This window comes from Henckelia pumila, chromosome 3, assembly GCF_033568475.1.
Source record: "Henckelia pumila isolate YLH828 chromosome 3, ASM3356847v2, whole genome shotgun sequence".
Lineage (NCBI taxonomy): Eukaryota > Viridiplantae > Streptophyta > Magnoliopsida > Lamiales > Gesneriaceae > Henckelia > Henckelia pumila.
The window spans coordinates 44,936,050-44,956,714 of NC_133122.1; the positions used below are offsets into that span (position 1 = coordinate 44,936,050).

The 20,665-nt window shown below is 44.3% G+C and overlaps 1 protein-coding gene across 1 annotated transcript; it reads left to right on the forward strand.

Annotated features, from left to right (window-relative positions):
- The first annotated feature begins 258 nt into the window (after positions 1-258).
- LOC140888618 (protein trichome birefringence-like 38) lies at positions 259-20,396 on the forward strand. The gene is made up of 5 exons (XM_073296313.1): positions 259-437; positions 19,160-19,331; positions 19,435-19,610; positions 19,699-19,857; positions 20,096-20,396. Exons 1-5 carry the CDS (start codon positions 259-261, stop codon positions 20,394-20,396), a joined length of 987 nt encoding a protein of 328 aa, XP_073152414.1.
- The last annotated feature ends 269 nt before the right edge of the window (positions 20,397-20,665 follow it).

Below are 20,665 nucleotides of genomic sequence, written 5' to 3' on the forward strand. Positions count from 1 at the left end.
TTTTACACTTTATTTATATATGAATCGAATTGACTTTGTCTCACACGTACGTGCATATGTGCGAGTGTATATATAGAGGCCGGTGGATTGTTGAAATCTTTAGGGGCCAAAATTGAACTTACACCAGTGAACAAGATGGCTAGTGAAACAATTATAAATCTTGTGTTGCTGCTTGTCTATTGTTTGTCAATGATATTTTTGCCCTCAGATATTTATTATGTTGCAGCACAAACACAAAACAGTGATGAATCAACATTAATGGAGACAGAGATCTGCAATGTGTATGAAGGAGAATGGGTTTATGATGAATCTTACCCTCTTTATGACTCGTTCGATTGCCCGTTTATTCGACAAGATTTTGATTGCTTAAAGTTTGGTCGACCCGATCACGACTACCTCAAGTATAGATGGCAACCCAATGGGTGTGACATTCCTAGGTGAGTATGTACTCGTTCTTTATTGATAAAGGGTTAATTTTGAAGGGGACTCCATGACTCCATCCCACATGAACTCGTTCTTTATTATTCATATCGGGGATGGATATATGTTTTTGTTATTTAAAGGACTTTAAAAAATTCCAGACATAAGAAAAATTGTGAATTTTAAGCTACGATTGACGTTAATATCACTTGATGAGTATAGCAATGTTTTCATAAATGGACCGGTGATCGAATCAGTTTACTTTGAAAAAACGGTTCAACCGGTCGTTTTAACCGCACGATCGGACCGAAAAACCGATTATTTAATATAATATAATTAATAATATCTTTTAAATTTTTAAAAACCTAAAAGATGTATATAAATAGACAAAAATATATTTATGATAGTTTAAAAAATAAATAACTATATAAATATAATCAATATAACAAATTATAGTTATATATATATTTTAAAATAAAATAATTAATTAAAAAACTCTAATAATACTAAAATAATATTTCTAACGAAGTATAAATTTCAAATAATCATGTGTATATATATATAATAAAATATTAAATTAAGATTTTAAAATAAAAAAATGGTTTTTGGGATCGATTCGTGATCGGTTTTGACCTGTTCAACTATAAAACGGTTTTCGGGGATGTTTCGAATCGGATCAGTGACCGGTTCTCGATCAAACCGGCTAATTCGATCCGATTTTGAAAACATTGTTTTATAGTTAATATGATATAAGGTTCAGACTCAGGTTTGTGATGAAATCTTCGAAATCCTATTGTAAAAAACTTTTTTAAAAAACAAAAAGAAAAAGAGTTTCAACCATGACAAAGAATCTCTACTCTTGCCAAACATAGAATTGTATATTATTGTCGTATATTCTCATATTTAGGGATTTGTGTGTTTTTTCTTCACACATATAAAAAACTAAAAAGTTATGGAAAATTAGAGCAAACAATAGATCAAATTCGAGTAAGATTTCAAAGCATTTGTCTCTATCTATATTTTGTATTATAATTCACTTCTATCCTCATCCTGAGTATTTAATTTTTGTACGCATCTCATACTTGAATGATTAAATATTCATAACTGATATCCTAGTAGTATACCCCGGGTGGCTATACCCCGGGTGATACCCTACAACCCGGGTGGTCAGGACAGCGGAGCAGGTCCTAATCCGACTATCTTTAGGAAGTGTGGTGATATCCTAGTAGGATACCCCAGGTGACTACACCCATGGGTGCCAGGAGTATCTCGGATGATGATATAACCCAGGGAGTCTAAGCACTCGGGAGACCCCGGGAGGTCTGGGGAGAACCCGGGTAAGAGCAAAAGAAAGCAAAGCTGGGGGGCACAAGTTTTCTTTATTCTCAAGGCCAGGAAATAGCCACATCTGCTTAGAGTATGTCAGGATCAAATCCCCGATCAAATCATTATGGACCACGCTCCAACGGAGTGGGCTCTTTCCTTAAACTACGGGATGTCTAAATCACACGTGATGGCCGTCCCATCACCCTAAAAGCCGTCAGTTAGCCCATACCCAGTAATCATTGAAGGCCCAAGCGGGCCATTATAAAAGCTAAGGGAGGGTTGGATAATTGAAGGGGGACTCACTCTCTCAAATATATTTACCTATCTTTTCCGTCCGGGAGCTTACTCGCCTCCGGGTAGTCATTTTATGATAATCGCATCATTGGCGCCGTCTGTGGGAAAGTGAGTTCAAGGCGTAGATATGACCATCATTGATGATCCATAGAGCTCTCGTCGAGCAGTGGCCGCAATTCAAGAACAAATGAATGCTATGGTAGACGCCGCGGTACAAAGAGTCATGGCAATGCAGCAAGAAGGAGGAAAGGATGGCCAAGTAAAGGAGAATGAAAAAGGATTAGAGGGAGAAGAAGAACAGGAGCCGAGGCCCGAAAAAGAGAAGAGCAGAGGTATATACTTGAAAGAGGAGGGAAACTCACATGCCGGGTTCGCCAATATCACCATGCGGGGGAGCTGGAGATGCTGAAACAAAAAATACAAAAACTGGAGAACACGGACCCGCGGGAATCTTCGCGGGTCAAAAGTCTGGGTTGTCCTTTCTCCTCGGAAATCATTAGGGAGCCATTGCCGATCCATTTCAAATCTGCCAAAATCAAGGAGTATGATGGTAGCACTGATCCAGAGGAGCATGTGACCCGATTTGAGAACGTGGAAATGTTACATTGCTATGGTGATCAAATTAAGTGCAAGGTATTCCTGACTACCTTGGTGGATTCTGCTCAAAGGTGAATTGAAAACTTGGAAGAAGGTAGTATTAAGACTTTCAAAGAATTCAGGGAAGTCTTTTTACAACACTTCAGCAGTAGCAAGCGATATAAAAAGACCACTCTCAGCCTTTTTGAAATAAAGCAATCGAACGAGGAGTCTCTGAGGGCTTATATTAAAAAGTTCAATAGAATGGCCCTGGAAATACCTGCATGTGCGCCGGAAACCAAAATCACCGCTTTCACACAGGGACTTAAAGAAGAAGAATTTTTTCGGTCTTTAGTCAAGAGGGCTCCCCGGTACTTTGAGGACCTCTTGGCTCAAGCTGAAAAATATATCAACATGGAAGAAGCCCAGCGGCAGAAGAGGGAAAAAGACAAGAAGGAAGCACACAGGGAGAAAGGAAACCAGAGTAATCCGGGGAGAAGAAGGTCGGATCAACCAGGGAGGCTTGCCACCTATGCTCCCCTCAGGATAGCTCGGGACCGAGAGATTCATCTATGTGAGGAGAATGCCCAACCGTTGCCTCCAAAGAGGCCGGGAAAATATTGCTCGATACATCGGGTAAACACCCATGACACCAGTGAGTGCCGGAGGCTCATATCAGAGCCAGGACAGTCTGTACCAGAGGAAGCAAGACACGTGGAGAAGAAGCAGCGGGGACGTCCCTGGGTGCCACGGCTCGACATCACACGGGCCAATAAGCCCGACCCTCCAAGAGCTCGGGAGATGACGCCTCGAAGGCCAGAAAAAGAACCCCGGGAGGGATCTTCTAAAGGAGTGATCAACATGATTTCGGGAGGGTCCACTGATGGGGACTCTAATAGGGCTCAAAAATCTTGGAGTAAAAGAGAAAGTATGGGAATCGAGGCCCGGAGACTGGACCCCAGCCCAATCATTACATTTGGGCCGGGGGATTTGGAAGGGGTGTGTCTGCCTCACAACGACGCTTTACTTATCCGGGCTTGAGTTGCTAACTATGACGTGAGAAGGGTGTTCGTGGATTCGGGGAGTTCTGTAAATGTCATCTTCCAAGAAGCATTCGAGCAAATGGACTTATAGGGGTGTGAGATCCATCCCGTGAAAATGGGTTCGCAGGACATACCATTCGGCCCAGAGGAGAAGTGTGGCTACCAATCACCCTGGGATCGGGCGATATAAAGAAGACTGTCATGGCCCTCTTTACCATGGTGGAAGCCCCGTCTTCCTACAATATCATCCTAGGAAGACCGGACCTGAATGCTTTTATGGCTGTCGCCTCTGCATACCACCAGAAGATCAAATTCCCGGTGGGAAATCAAGTGGGCGAGGTAAAGGGAGATCAGCATTCCTCTCGGCGATGCTATGCGGACACCATCCGAGTGGACAATAAGAGGGCCCGGGGAAAGGAGAGAAGGGATGATCCGCAACAGGAGGAGGTATGCGCAGTGGAGGAATTAAAGGAGGAATATGAGGAGGTGGAGGTAATGCCTGGACAGCCAGGAAGGATTGCTCGGATGGCTCGGGGTCTGGAGCCTGCTTTGGCTGAGCAATTGAAAACTTGTCTGGCCCAGAACGCGGATGTATTTGCCTGGTCTCCCAAAGAGCTAACGGGAGTCTCGGCTCATTTGGCTGAGCACAAGTTGAATATCCTCCCGGGATCCCGGCCTGTCAGCAAAAGAAGAGACACTTCGAAACAGAGAAGGACAGGGTCATTGCCGAACAAGTCCGGAAGCTACTAGAAGCGAGGCACGTCAAATAGGTACAGTTTCCTAGTTGGTTGTCTAACGTGGTGCTGGTACCCAAGAGTACAGGGAAGTGGAGAATGTGTATGGATTTCCGAGACTTAAACAAAGCCTGCCCAAGGGACTGCTATCCCCTGCCCCGAATTGATCAATTGGTGGATTCTACCTCCGGTTGTGAGCTGCTTTGCTTTATGGATGCCTACCAAGGATACCATCAGATTCCCCTGGCTAAGGAGGACCAGGATAAGGTCAGTTTTGTTACGTTGGGAGGAACGCTTTGTTATGTGGTTATGAATTTCGGGTTAAAAAATGCAGGAGTCACATATCAAAGGATGATGGATAAAGTATTCCAAAATCAATTGGGCCGGAATGTGGAGGTGTATGTGGACGATATTCTGGTGAAATCCAGGATCCGGGACCATTTTATTCCTGACTTGGAAGAAACCTTTAGTACCTTGCGAAGGTATGGGGTGAAGCTCAACCCGGCTAAGTGCGTGTTTGGAGTAAAAAGCGGGAAATTCTTGGGATTTTAGTGACCGAAAGAGGAATAGAGGTAAACCTGGAGAAGATAAAGATCCTGAAGGAGATGCCATCACCCTCCTTTATTAGGGAGGTGCAGCGGTTGACCGGAAGAATCACTACCCTGTCTCGTTTCACTGCTCGGTCTGCCCATCGGAGTCATCCTTTCTTTCAAGTGTTGAGGAGGGCTCAGAGGTTTGGATGGAGTGAGGAGTGTGAACGAGCTTTCCGGGAGTTGAAGTAGCATCTGGCAAATCTGCCTATCTTGGTTAAGCCTGGGCCAGGGGAGAGGCTATGGGTTTATATTTCCACGACAGAGTTTGCTGTAAGCACGGTGCTAATAAAAGAAGAGGGAGGAGATCAAAAGCCAGTTTAATATGTAAGTCACGCTCTGAAGGGACCTGAGATGCGGTACAGTGAAATGGAAAATATGGCCCTGGCCCTCATCTTGACTGCCCGAAAACTTCGGCCTTACTTTCTATCTCATCCGGTCACTGTCTTAACCAATAGCCCTTTGGGTCGGGTGATGACTCATCCGAATTCCTTAGGCCGATTGGTCAAGTGGGCAGTTGAGCTAAGAGAGTATGATGTAGAATACAAGCCTCGGGCGGCTATTAAGGCACAAGCTTTGTCTGACTTTCTGACCGAGGTCATCACCTTTGGTCAGGAAGAGGTATGGAGAGTCTTTGTAGATGGGGCTAGCAGTTTGGAAGGAAGCGGGGTGGGAGTAATCCTCATTTCTCCCACTCAGGAGAAAACTAAAGTTGCGATAAGGTTATCCTCTTTCAGATTTAATAATGAAGCGGAGTACGAGGCGGTAGTCTCAGGTTTGAAGTTGGCCCGGGAGGCAGGAGCAGGGCACGTAATTGTGTATTCGGATTCTCAACTGGTAGTGCAGCAAGTCCAGAGGGCCTTTAGCATCAGGGAGAAGAGATTACAAGAGTATGTGGGGCTTATCAAGCAGCAGGGAGAGGAATTCTCTAGCTGGAGCATTGAACAAATTCCCAGGGAGCATAATACTGAGGCGGACGCCCTAGCCCGGATGGCATCATATCTGACTAGTATTGATAGCCGGGAGGTGATATAGCAGTCCGGATCGGTGATGGCCATAAAAGGAAAAGCATAAGAGACCGAGGAGGAATCCTGGATGACTCCCCTCACCAAGTACCTTCAAACGGGGATCCTTCCTGAGGATGAGGCACATGCCCGGAAGCTCAAGAGGCAGGTAACTCGATTTACCCTGGTTAACGAAAAATTGTACCGGCGATCTTTTCAGGGTCTCTTGCTAAGGTGCCTAGCCCGGGAAAAAGTGGGTTATGTACTTCAGGAAATAAATGAAGGCTGCTGCGGAGATCACGGAGGGGATCTGAGCTTGGCCCGGCGTACCTTGTTAGCAGGATACTGGTGGCCCACCCTGCAGCAGGATGCTCGGCAGGTAGTCAAAACGTGTGAAGGGTGCCAAAGGTTTGAGAACTTCTCTCGTAAACCAGCAGCAGAGTTACAGATGGTGTGGGCCTCTTGCCCTTTTGATCAGTGGGGCATGGACATCGTGGGACCATTCCCTACGGGTCCCGGACAGAAGAAGTTCTTACTAGTAGCGGTGGATTATTTCTCTAAGTGGGTAGAGTGTAGTGACCCTGCATGGAATCACCTACTAACTGGCAACTAATAGCATGCATTAAACTTAATACAGCAAAATACTTAACAGAGTAAAAACGTGCAGAAACATAATCCATAATTTACATATCAGCTTAGTAATATAATCCAGGCTTAAATCTGTAGTGATACAACCATATCGAAATTCTTAAAAGTAAACATTATACAGCTAATAAATCGTGCTGTATAAAAACTTTCAAAGCTCCTGCTCCCTAGTCCTGCCTTGAACTACCAGCTCCGTCCATCTTGCGACCTGCCCCATGAAATAGGGTGTCCAAGATAACAACTAGGACGTGAGCGCTACGCCCAGTACATAGACATGAGTAAACATATGTATATAATGCATGCAACATGATGACTGGTACAGGGTCATCTGAAAAGTCATGCTCAGAACCGGCGCCACATGAGTGCTGCCACCGCACGGATCAACCTCTGGGTGCAACCACACTCGTCTAGTACACCAGAGTAGACAGACATAAATGCCCCCGCCGTCGCGGTACTCTCAGTGACAGACTATCGAGTATAGAGCTGAGCGGCTCTATAGTCAGGTATAACAAGGTATAGGCTCAACGTGTATATGCACATGACATATGGATATAGAAAGCGGTAAATCATATATCATGCCATATAATAATGCCAAATAAATGCAACATATAAACATGTATACTCGCTGGCAATCTCAGTCAATGTGTACGTACCTCTAGGCTAGTTCAAGTATAATAGGATCCTAGGTTCCAAGCCTATATTCAAAAATTCATCGTATCACTACATAAATTCTATAAGCCTTAACTAAGCTAATAAGTACTCCCAAAACTTAAATAGATTCCCGGACCATACCTTCGTCCGTAGTTAGCCCTTTGGAGTCGCTAGTCCCGGATGACTATAACCACACCTTGGTTATTCCAGAACCTCTATTATAACCGATAGGGCCCTCAAGTGTATATCTCACACTATATAACTGAAGAAGGAAACGCGGGAATTCGTATTTCAAAACTGAAGCAAATGAGCCCTATTTATAGCCAAAATCTCGGCAACGATCGGAACCACCGATCTCGGGATCGGAGCTTCCGATTCCAGCTCATTCTGTGCATGTCCGACACGTCGGGATCGGAACCACCGTTCCGGGATCGGAACTTCCGATCGAACCCCTGATCAACACTTGTCAAAACTTACGGCTGAGTCATCGAGCATTGCTGGCTGGCTAAGATCGGAACCTCCGTTCCTGATCGGAACGTCCGATCCCCGTGCATCCGATCTGCTTCCGAAGTGGTCAGGATCGGAGCTTCCGAACTGGGATCGGAGCTTCCGATCTGGCCCAAAGTCAAAAGCCCAAATTCCTCTTCCGAAGTCCAATATTACTCCGAAATAGATCAATTACCAACCCTTAATCATGTTTAACATATTATTATCTTAAAATGGGTTCCGGGTTACTACATTCTCCCCACCTTTAGATATTTCGTCCGCGAAATAACATCTAAAGACAATAAAGATAACAATATGAAACATCAAACCATGTCTTATTACAACAACGGTAATTACATCTTACATGGTAGTCAAAAATACAAAGCAAACAACTCAGGATATTCTGCTCGCATACGACTCTCAGTTTCCCAAGTTGCTTCTTCAATGCCTCGGCGCTGCCACTGTACCATCACAAGTGGTATAGTCTTGTTCCGAAGAACTTTCTCCTTCCTGTCTAGGATACAGATTGGTCGTTCAACAAAAGACAGATCTGGCTCTAGCTGAATATCAGTAGATTGAATCACATGAGATTCATCAGCTATGAACTGTCGAAGCAACGACACATGAAAAACATTGTGTATACTGGAAAGAGATGGCGGTAAAGCCACACGATAAGCAACATCTCCGATCTTCTCCAGTATCTGGAAAGGCCCAATGTAACGAGGAGACAACTTGCCTTTCACACCAAATCTCATCACCTTCCTGAAAGGTGATACTCGCAGAAAAACATATTCACCAGGCTCAAACTGAAGTGGCCTGCGGCGAATATTCGCATAACTGGCTTGTCTATCTTGAGCAACTTTGATCCTATGCTTGATCAAATCTACCTTGTCTACAATCTGCTGCACCAATTCAGGACCCTCGACTTGCCGTTCCCCGACTTCATCCCAGAATAACGGAGTACGACACCGTCGACCATACAATGCCTCGAAAGGTGCCATATCAATACTACGATGATAACTGTTATTGTAGGCAAATTCAATCAAAGGTAACTGATCCTGCCAAGATAAACCAAAGTCCATGACAGAAGAACGTAGCATATCCTCCAGCGTACGAATAGTGCGCTCTGACTGCCCATCAGTCTCCGGATGATACGCAGTGCTCAAACTTAGAGTGGTACCCAACGCCTCCTGAAAACTACCCCAAAAACGTGAGGTAAATCGCGGATCTCTATCACTGACGATACTTACTGGAATCCCATGTAATCGCACAATCTCCTGGATATATAAGCGTGCCATGCGATCATAAGAATACTCCCGGTTATAAGGAATAAAGTGTGCTGATTTCGTCAAACGGTCAACGACAACCCAGATAGCATCACACTGACGTGAAGTCATAGGCAAGTGGGTAACAAAATCCATAGTCACGTGCTCCCACTTCCATTCGGGAATCTCAAGATTCTGCAGTAATCCACCTGGTCGTCGATGTTCAGCCTTGACCTGTTGACAAACCAAACATCTCGAAACAAATTGATAAACACTTCGCTTCATTCCCTTCCACCAGAATCTAGTTCGCAAGTCCTTATACATTTTCATACTTCCAGGATGAACTGATAATCGACTCCTGTGAGCTTGAGATAGAATATCATTCCTGAGCTCCGCAACATTAAGGTACAACCACTCTATTGGATAGGCACAATAAACCATCTGCCTGAAAATGGAATCCAGATGTATTAACTCCATTGGCTAAACGTGCCAATCGCTGAGTCTTAACATCAGATATCTGAGCATCTCTGATCCGAGAATACAATACCGGCTCAGATAGAATAGTATACAAACGAATCTCATTCCTCCCTTTCTTGTGCTTGAGTGTAAAACTCAATGAACAGCACTCTTGAATCATATGAGATATTTCATTAGTCTGAAGTGCAGACAGTCTCACCTGCCGACTCAAGGCATCAGCAGTAAGATTAGCAGAACCTGGATGATATTTGATTTCACAATCATAATCCTTCAGGAGATCCATCCAGCGTCTCTGTCGCATATTCAACTCTGCCTGAGTGAATAAATACTTCAAACTCTTTTGATCCGTAAATATCTCAAATTTCTCGCCATAAAGATAATGTCTCCAAATCTTGAGCGCAAATACAATTCCGGCTAACTCGAGATCATGCACTGGATAGTTACTCTCATGCGACTTCAACTGTCGAGAAGCATAGGCAATAACATGTCCATGCTGTGTCAAAACACATCCCAACCCCTGACCAGAGGCATCAGTATAAACAACATAACCTCCTGATCCAGAAGGTAGAGCTAGCACAGGTGCAATAGTAAGACGTCTACGCAGCTCGTGAAACGACTCCTCACAATCCGAGGACCAAATGAAGGTAACATCTTTCCGAGTAAGCTGAGTCAAAGGCCTGGCCAACTGTGAAAAATTCTCGATGAACCGACGGTAATATCCCGCTAGACCCAAGAAACTACGAATCTCAGCAACCGTCGTCGGTCGAGACCAGTTCAGCACTGCCTCTATCTTACTAGGATCAACAGATATCCCTTCATTAGAAATCACATGACCGAGAAATACTACCCGATCAAGCCAGAATTCACACTTGCTCAATTTCGCATATAGCTGCTTATCTCGTAACGTCTGTAGAACAATCCTCAAATGTTGTGCATGCTCATCCTTGTCATGAGAATAAACAAGAATATCATCTATAAAGACGATGACAAATCTATCCAGATAATCTCGAAATATCTGATTCATCAGATTCATAAAGACTGCCGGTGCATTCGTCAAACCGAATGGCATCACCAGAAACTCATAATGCCCGTATCTGGTCCTGAAAGCAGTCGTAGATATATCTGAGTCTCGTACCCGCATCTGATGGTATCCAGATCTCAGATCTATCTTCGAATAAACAGAAGTACCCTGTAGTTGATCGAACAGATCATCAATCCGCGGCAAAGGATACTTATTCTTGATGGTGACACGATTCAACTGCCTGTAATCAATACATAATCGCATCGATCCATCTTTTTTCTTGACAAACAAAACAGGTGCTCCCCACGGAGAAACACTCGAACGAATATATCCCTTGTCAAGCAGATCCTGTAACTGCTGTTTCAATTCCCTCATCTCTGACGGTGCCAGACGATAAGGTGCTCGGGATATAGGCGTAGTTCCTGGTACTAGATCAATACCAAATTCAACCTCTCGAACCGGAGGAAAACCAGGAATCTCATCAGGGAATACGTCAGGAAACTCGCTGACAACCGGTAGCTGATCAATACCCGTACTACTCATGGACATATCAACTGCATAGATGAGGTAGCCCTCCCCACCTGACTCCAAGACATGACATGCCTTCAGAGCCAAAACAAGTGGCATCGGAGGTCGCGCACCCTCACCATAAAAGTACCAACTATCACCCTCAACGGGATGAAACTGTACCAGACGCTGATAACAATCCACAGTAGCGTGATACAAAGTCAGCATATCTATTCCCAAGATACAGTCAAAATCCGTCATCGCTAATATCATCAAATTAGCCGATAACACATTACCCTCAAACTCCAGAAGGCAACCCATCACTAGACGCTTAGTTACTACCTCCTGCTCCAACGGAGTAGATACAACTAAATCCATATCTAATGATACGTAAGGTAATCTATGTCTCTTAACGAAGCGACTAGAAATAAAGGAATGCGATGCTCCCGTATCAATTAATACAAGTGCAGGAATACCACATAACAAAAAGTTACCTGCCAACATGCGATCGCTTCCCTCGGTAGCCTGCTCCTGAGACAGAGCAAACACTTGCCCTTGAGTCTGGGGACGATAACTAGAAGAACTCTGTGGTGCTGGCTGCTGACGTGGAAAAATAGAAGCCTGAGATCCAACTTGTGATCCCGATCCACTAGCAGAACTCATGCGTTGAGGACAATCTCTCCGCAGATGTCCCTGCTGACCGCAAATATAACAAGCACCAGTAGCTCTCCGACATGAAGCTGCAGGATGCTTCCCACCACAGTGGCTACAAAACTCCTCCTTCTTCTTCTTCTTCCCAAAGCGGAAAGTACCTCGTGAACCACGAGAACCAGACGAAGTAGTAGGAGTAGAAGAAGACGTAGGTACAGATGACACAACAGATTGAGCTCGAGGCTCAATAAATCCACTAGACTGTGCTTGGCGAACAGCCGGAGGAAAATACAATTTCTGAAACTCCCGACAGAAATCCCCCCAAGTCACCTGTCCTCTCTCAGTACGTGCCTGAGCAACCTTGGCATCCCACCAAAAACGTGCTCTATCCTCTAGAACGAATTCTAGAACTTCCAGTTTCTGCTCCTCAGTACACTCAAAAGCTCGGAACGTGCTCTCAAGTTTAGACATCCAGCTTCTAGCTTGTTCAGGATTCTCGCCTCCCACTAAGGGTTTCGGTCCTACCTGCATAAACTTATTAATAGTATAGCGACGTCGACCCTCATGAGGACGATGTTGATCATCCTGATGATGATGGCGACGATGATGATGACCACCTCCCTGGCCAACACTACCGTGACTTTCGTCAGCCATATCCTGAAAAAAAATTGCACATTAAAATCCCAAATGCGCAAGAATTACTCAAGACTAAACTAAATCCCAAGTACTAATCCCAAAATCTATGCATGCTCTGATACCAAAAATGTAGTGACCCTGCATGGAATCACCTACTAACTGGCAACTAATAGCATGCATTAAACTTAATACAGCAAAATACTTAACAGAGTAAAAACGTGCGGAAACATAATCCATAATTTACATATCAGCTTAGTAATATAATCCAGGCTTAAATCTGTAGTGATACAACCATATCGAAATTCTTAAAAGTAAACATTATACAGCTAATAAATCGTGCTGTATAAAAACTTTCAAAGCTCCTGCTCCCTAGTCCTGCCTTGAACTACCAGCTCCGTCCATCTTGCGACCTGCCCCATGAAATAGGGTGTCCAAGATAACAACTAGGACGTGAGCGCTACGCCCAGTACATAGACATGAGTAAACATATGTATATAATGCATGCAACATGATGACTGGTACAGGGTCATCTAAAAATTCATGCTCAGAACCGGCGCCACATGAGTGCTGCCACCGCACGGATCAACCTCTGGGTGCAACCATACTCGTCTAGTACACCAGAGTAGACAGACATAAATGCCCCCGCCGTCGCGGTACTCTCAGTGACAGACTATCGAGTATAGAGCTGAGCGGCTCTATAGTCAGGTATAACAAGGTATAGGCTCAACGTGTATATGCACATGACATATGGATATAGAAAGCGGTAAATCATATATCATGCCATATAATAATGCCAAATAAATGCAACATATAAACATGTATACTCGCTGGCAATCTCAGTCAATGTGTACGTACCTCTAGGCTAGTTCAAGTATAATAGGATCCTAGGTTCCAAGCCTATATTCAAAAATTCATCGTATCACTACATAAATTCTATAAGCCTTAACTAAGCTAATAAGTACTCCCAAAACTTAAATAGATTCCCGGACCATACCTTCGTCCGTAGTTAGCCCTTTGGAGTCGCTAGTCCCAGATGACTATAACCACACCTTGGTTATTCCAGAACCTCTATTATAACCGATAGGGCCCTCAAGTGTATATCTCACACTATATAACTGAAGAAGGAAATGCGGGAATTCGTATTTCAAAACTGAAGCAAATGAACCCTATTTATAGCCAAAATCTCGGCAACGATCGGAACCACCGATCTCGGGATCGGAGCTTCCGATTCCAGCTCATTCTGTGCATGTCCGACACGTCGGGATCGGAACCACCGTTCCGGGATCGGAACTTCCGATCGAACCCCTGATCAACACTTGTCAAAACTTACGGCTGAGTCATCGAGCATTGCTGGCTGGCTAAGATCGGAACCTCCGTTCCTGATCGGAACGTCCGATCCCCGTGCATCCGATCTGCTTTCGAAGTGGTCAGGATCGGAGCTTCCGAACTGGGATCGGAGCTTCCGATCTGGCCCAAAGTCAAAAGCCCAAATTCCTCTTCCGAAGTCCAATATTACTCCGAAATAGATCAATTACCAACCCTTAATCATGTTTAACATATTATTATCTTAAAATGGGTTCCGGGTTACTACATAGAGGCTGAACCTTTGGCAATAATCACTGAAGAAGCGGTGTTGGGATTTATTTGGAAGAACATTGTCTGCCGATTCGGCTTGCCCCGGAAGCTCGTCTCGGACAATGGGAGGCAATTCCAGGGAAAGAAAATGAAGGATTGGTGCACAGAGATGAAGATAAAGCAGGAATTCACCTCCGTAGCATACCCGCAGAGCAATGGACAAACGGAAGTAACTAACAGGACCATCGTCCAATCTCTGCAGACCCGGCTCTTTGGTGCTGGTAAGAGTTGGGTGGAGGAGGTCCCCGGTATGCTATGGTCTTATCGCACAACCCCCCGGACGGCCACAGGGGAAACACCTTTCAGCCTGGTGTATGGGTCCGAGGCCGTGATCCCAGTAGAAATTGGACGGATCTCCCCCCGGGTGAAAGCCTACCAGGAGGGAGAAGCCATGGACCGGACGCAAGAGTTAGACCTGATTGAGGATAAAAGAGAGCGGGCCGTTATTTGAATGGAAGCTTATTGGAGCAGGATAATCAAGGCGTTCAATCAAAAGATCAAACCCCGAGACTTCCATATAGGAGACTTGGTATTAAAGAAGGTTAACCCGGCAGGAGATGTAAAAAAACTAGAAGCAAAATGGGAAGGACCTTACAAAATAACTCAGAGGGTAGGGAGAAACGCCTGGTACCTAGAAGACAACCGGGGCAAGGCTCTACAGAGGCCCTGGAACACTGTGCATCTTAAGTCGTATTATTCTTGAAAGTGCAAGCTCTCCTGTAAATTATGTTTCTACGAGTTATATAAATAAAAAGTATGTTTGTATCTATTGTAAGCATAGAATTTAAGTCCAGGTGATCCGCCACCCTGGCACCCCCAAAAAACCCAGGTGATCTACCACCCTGGTACTCAAACGCTCGTGGTAATTCACGAGCAATATAAGTCCAGGTGATCCGCCACTCTGGCACCCCAAAAAACCTAGGTGATCACCACCCTGGTACTCAAACGCCCATGGTAATTCACGAGCAATATAAATCCAGGTGATCCGCCACCCTGGCACCCCAAAAAACCCAGGTGATCTACCACCCTGGTACTCAAACGCCCGTGGTAATTCACGAGCAATATAAGTCCAGGTGATCCGCCACCCTGGCACCCCAAAAAACCCAGGTGATCTACCACCCTGGTACTCAAACGCCCGTGGTAATTCACGAGTAATATAAGTCCAGGTGATCCGCCACCCTGGCACCCCAAAAAACCCAGGTGATATACCACCCTGGTACTCAAACGCCAGTGGTAATTCACGAGCAATATAATTCCAGGTGATCCGCCTCTGTGCGGGCCACAGTCAGCTTATCTTGCATTTTCTCTGCAGAGAGTTGGAGTCTTTCCGCCCTTTTTTGAGCCACGCCTTTTTCTTCTCGGGCCCGGCGTAGGTCTCCCGAAGTCTCCTCTAGTTGGGACCGAAGGGATTGAATTTCCTTCGAGTAGCGGTCCTGGGCATCAGTTAGCTTTTTCTTCAACTCCTCCTGCGCTTGAGTAGCCTCCGCCCGGGAGCTCTATAAAGCAGAGCGCATCTCTGCTTCATGCATCTCCTGTATGCTGGCAGCTCGTAGGCGGAGTTGGGCCATGTGTTCCTCGAAGGCATAAGTCTTTTCTCTTTCCCGGTTAAGGGTGGAGTTCGTCTCCTCTAGGGCGCTGGCCAGCATGCATAAACCCTGTAGAAAAGAATAAAAATAAAAACCAAAGGAAGAGAAGGGTGGTAATAAAGCACGAGACCTAGACTCACCGTATAGGCATGAGAGATGCCTTCCGAGAACTTGGAGGTAGCGCCCCTCACCGACAGGGATGTTCGTTTGTCGGAGGAAAGCAAACTTTGGACCGTAGCAGCCTTGGAGGAGGTGGTCCCTGTCAGGAATAGGGGAAACCGAGAGTTCCAGGTAGAAGGCTCTATTCGGTTTCCCCAAGCACAGCCCAAGTGCTCCATACTGGTCGATTGGGTATCCCAATTCATTACCAGGGGCCTGTCTTGCTTCGCTGGGAGAGTTAGAGAGAAAGAGTCGGGGGCTACAGCGTCTTCCGCATCACTTAGAATGATCATATCTGGCTCCCGGGTAGCTTTCCTCTTGAGCTCCCGGGGCACCATATGCGTCGATCACCTGGTTGAGGGGATCTTCCACCCGGGTACTCAACCTGTAAGCTATCATATTCTCGTTTGTTAAAAGGACAGGAGAAGAAAAGTTTTTATTGCCAACTAAGGCCAGGCTGCGAACATAAGGCTCCTCGACTTTATAATGGTCAGGGAGCTCAGGTTGCGAGGGGAGACTGGACAAGAACCTGGTCCTAAAAGTAAAAAGGGCCGGGCGACGCATGAAAAAATACCTTTTTTTCCATCCCTTCAAAGAAGAGGGGATATCAGAAAGAAAGCGGGTGTTCAGCCGGGCAGCTAGGGAAAAGGCCCCCTTCGTTAAATCGACAGGTAAAAAAATAGTGAAGCACGAGAGGGGTGATAGCTAAATTGTGCATTTTAAAAAGAATGTAAGTGGAGGCCATAATTCAGAAAGAGTTTGGGTGGAACTGGTTGACAGGAACTCTAAAGAAATCGGCAACTGCCAGGTAGAAGGGAGGAATAGGAAATCGAAGACCACTGCGGATTTGGTCTCGAAAGAAGGTATAACAACCTGCCGGAGGGGTGTCGGGGGTGCTCCCTGGTAAAGGGCGGAATAAAGAATACGACAAAGGGATTTTCATTGAGCCGCGCAGTTCCTCCGCAGCACCTTGGGATAGGGTGCTGGGAAGATAGGTATACCAACCTAGGGCTGAAGGGGCAGATGCGAGGGGTGTAGGGTTCTTCACTTTCTTTTTTCCTTTTCCCTTCATGTGGGAAGACGAAGCCGCAGAAGTTTTAGGACGAGAGGTTTTTCTAGAAAAATGGGGCCGGGAAGGAAGAGCAGAGGCGAAGCGAGCATCGCTCGAGCTACCGCTTGGCACTTCGTCTCTGGGCGAGCCTTTTGCATTCGCCCCAGAGGTGGAAGATGTACCGGTAGACATAAGGGAAGGAGGAACTTATAGGTTAAAGAGCAAATAAGAGAGTGCAAAGGAACGAGTGATGGAAGCAGGAGAAAGGCGCATGAAACCAGAGGACAATCGTGCAAGGAGGAAGACGGTGAGTAAAAGAATGAAGGGTCAAGTGGATTAAATACTCGAAAAGGCCAAAGCAATCTGAGCCGTGTATTTTGAATTGAACGGCACAGATACTCAAAGCGTGCTCCAGAAGCTGAAGCGACCTCTGACAGAATCTCTGACATACGCAGTACGAAGTGGCTAGGGCTGACGTAAGGCTAGTGTCACCACCCGGGGGGTTTCGGATACCGGGGTGATATCCTAGTAGGATACCCCAGGTGGCTATACCCCCGGGTGGTACCCTACAACCCGGGTGGTCGAGACAGCGGAGCAGGCCCTAGCCCGACTATCTTTAGGGAGTGTGGTGATATCCTAGTAGGATACCCCGGGTGGCTATACCCCCGGGTGATACCCTACAACCCAGGTGATCGGGACAGCGGAGCAGGTCCTAGCTCGACTATCTTTAGGTAGTGTGGTGATATCCTAGTAGGATACCCCGGGTGGCTATACCCCCGGGTGATACCCTACAACCCAGGTGGTCGGGACAGCGGAGCAGGTCCTAGTCCGACTATCTTTAGTTAGTGTGGTGATATCCTAGTAGGATACCCCGGGTGGCTATACCCCCGGGTGATACCCTACAACCCAGGTGGTTGGGACAGCGGAGCAGGTCCTAGCCCGAATATCTTTAGGGAATGTGGTGATATCCTAGTAGGATACCCCAGGTGGCTATATCCCCGGGTGATACCCTACAACCCGGGTGGTCGGGATAGCGGAGCAGGTCCTAGCCCGACTATCTTTAGGGAGTGTGGTGATATCCTAGTAGGATACCCCGGGTGGCTATACCCCCGGGTGCCAGGAGTATCTCGGATGATGATATAACCCAGGGAGTCTAAGCACTCGGGAGACCCCGGGAGGTCTGGGGAGAACCCGTGTAAGAGCAAAAGAAAGCAAAGCTGGGGGGGGGGGGCAAGTTTTCTTTATTCTCAATGCCAGAAAACAGTCACGTCTGCTTAGAGTGTGTCAGGATCAAATCCCCGACCAAATCATTATGGACCACGCTCCAACGGAGTGAGCTCTTTCCTTAAACTACGGGATGTCTAAATCACACGTGATGGCCGTTCCATCACCCTAAAAGCCGTCAGTTAGCCCATACCCAGTAATCATTGAAGGCCCAAGCGGGCCATTATAAAAGCTAAGGGAGGGTTGGATAATTGAAGAGGGACTCACTCTCTCAAATATATTCACCTATCTTTTCCGTCCGGGAGTTTACTCGCCCCCGGGTAGTCATTTTATGATAATCGCATCAATAACCTACACAAAGATCTTAGGGAGAGTTTGAAAAATAACCTTGGTCAACCAAATTTTTTGATTTATGACCTTTTTTCAAAAAAAATTTGCAAAATGACCTTCAAATACAAAGGAAATGAAAAAACAAAACAAAGAAAAAAATTGAGAAGGTTATATTTTCAAATCATGGTCAAACGGAGGTTATTTAGTTAAATAAATCCCAAAGAAGGGAAAGATCTTATCTCCACCTACAATTATATTTTTCATATTTGAATTATTCTGATTTATGAACAAGCTATACATATTTACCTAATTTTAATAGAATAATAAGAAAAAAAATAACAAAATAAAAGAATAAATAACAAAATAGTATAAATAGTTTATCCCAACATTTATCCTTCAGAAATAACATTTGCTCTATATTAATAATTTTTTTCATAACATAGCTATCATGATTCAATAAATGTATATTAAAATTAACCTTTCTTTAATATAAATAATAAATAAATAAATATAAAAAATATAGAAGCATATATAGATACAAATATGTATATATTATAATATAGTTTTCGGATCGAATCGGGTCGGGTATGTCAATATATTGTTAGACATGCCTCCATCTCAAACCTGAAAATCTCCATATCTGATTACCCATATGTTTATAAGGAAATTTCTTATTTTGTCTTTATTTAGTTAATGTTTCAGTAAATTAGTAATTAAAAAACAAATTAAATAGGAATATAGTTGGTAAAAGAGTAGAAGATATAATAGGTCGGATGAAAAAAGAAATTCATACTAAAAAATATATGAAACCTAGGGATTATATTATTTAATTAACTCTGATTTGGCAGATTTGATGGGCTCGATTTATTGAAGAGCCTGAAGGGCAAAAAGGTCATGTTTGTTGGGGATTCCATAAGTTCTAATCAATGGGAATCAATGGCATGCCTTCTACACGATGCAGTAAAGGGATCAAATACCACGAGCCACACAAGTAACTCTACTTCTACCTTAACATTTCAGGTATATATAATATTTAATCACAAATTTGTTTGAATTCATAAGATTTTTTTTATAAAACACGAATTAAGGAATATGACAAATTGGATATTTATATGCATTGCAGGACTATGATGTTTCGATCACAATGTTCCTTACGCATTATTTGGTGGATATTGAAACCGAACCACTAGGCCGAGTTTTGAAACTTGACTCGCTTAAAAACGGAGATGTATGGAAAGAAATCGACGTCTTAATATTTAATACATGGCATTGGTGGTACCGACGCGGCCTTAAACAACCGTAAAACTTTTAAATGTTACATAGTAATTTGAATGTTTACATTATGAATTAATACGTTGAATAGAAAGATTTCGTGTATATAATATAGGTGGGATTATATAGAAGTTGATGGAAAGATAGTGAAGGACATGGATAGAATGGTTGCATTTGAGAAAGGATTAAAGACCTGGGCAAAATGGGTCAATTCAGACATCGATCCTTCCAAGAACAAAGTGTTCTTTCAAGGAGTATCTCCATCTCATTACAAGTAAGGAGACACAAACATACTGAATCTTGAAATTTCAATTATTACTTTTGGAAAAATATTTAACAGGAAATCATATAGAAGTCATTGCCTTGATCTCGTCACATAATTGAGATCTTGGTGTCGGATGAGCTACACATTGTTGACACTCATTGTCTCTTTCAATTAGTCATGTTAATTAAGTAAATCTCAATCTATATATATTCAATATTGATAAAATAGTGAATTGTACATAATTTAGTGGGGCAGATTGGAATGAACCAGGAGTCAAGAATTGCTCGATGGAAACCACGCCTATACAAGGTTCAACATATCCAGGTGGATTACCATTGGCTGCAAAAGTTGTGCAAGGAATTTTGGTGAACGACATTTTACCATCAAAAAATGTGCATTTACTTGATATCACAACTCTATCTCAGCTAAGAAAGGACGGGCATCCCAGCTCATACAACGTTTTCAAAGGCATGGATTGCACCCATTGGTGCTTGGCCGGAGTCACCGATTCATGGAACCAACTTCTCTACGCACGACTAGCTAGTTGAACTAGTTGGAGGAGATTCACACACTACAGATATTTGAAGTTGTACTGCAAGTAACGTTTAATGATGGTTGCATTTGTGTTTTGGGTTCAATAACGTGTTTCCTTCTAAGAGGATTTTTGGTGGTTTCATATGATATATTTGATCAAGATAAGAGTTGGGTTATTTATTCTTAAGACAGACTGCTAAAATGCTTATTGTTCTTGATAATTTGGCTGCCAAGACAACGATTATTGTTCAAGATAGTAGTACTACAAATCTTGAAATTACAA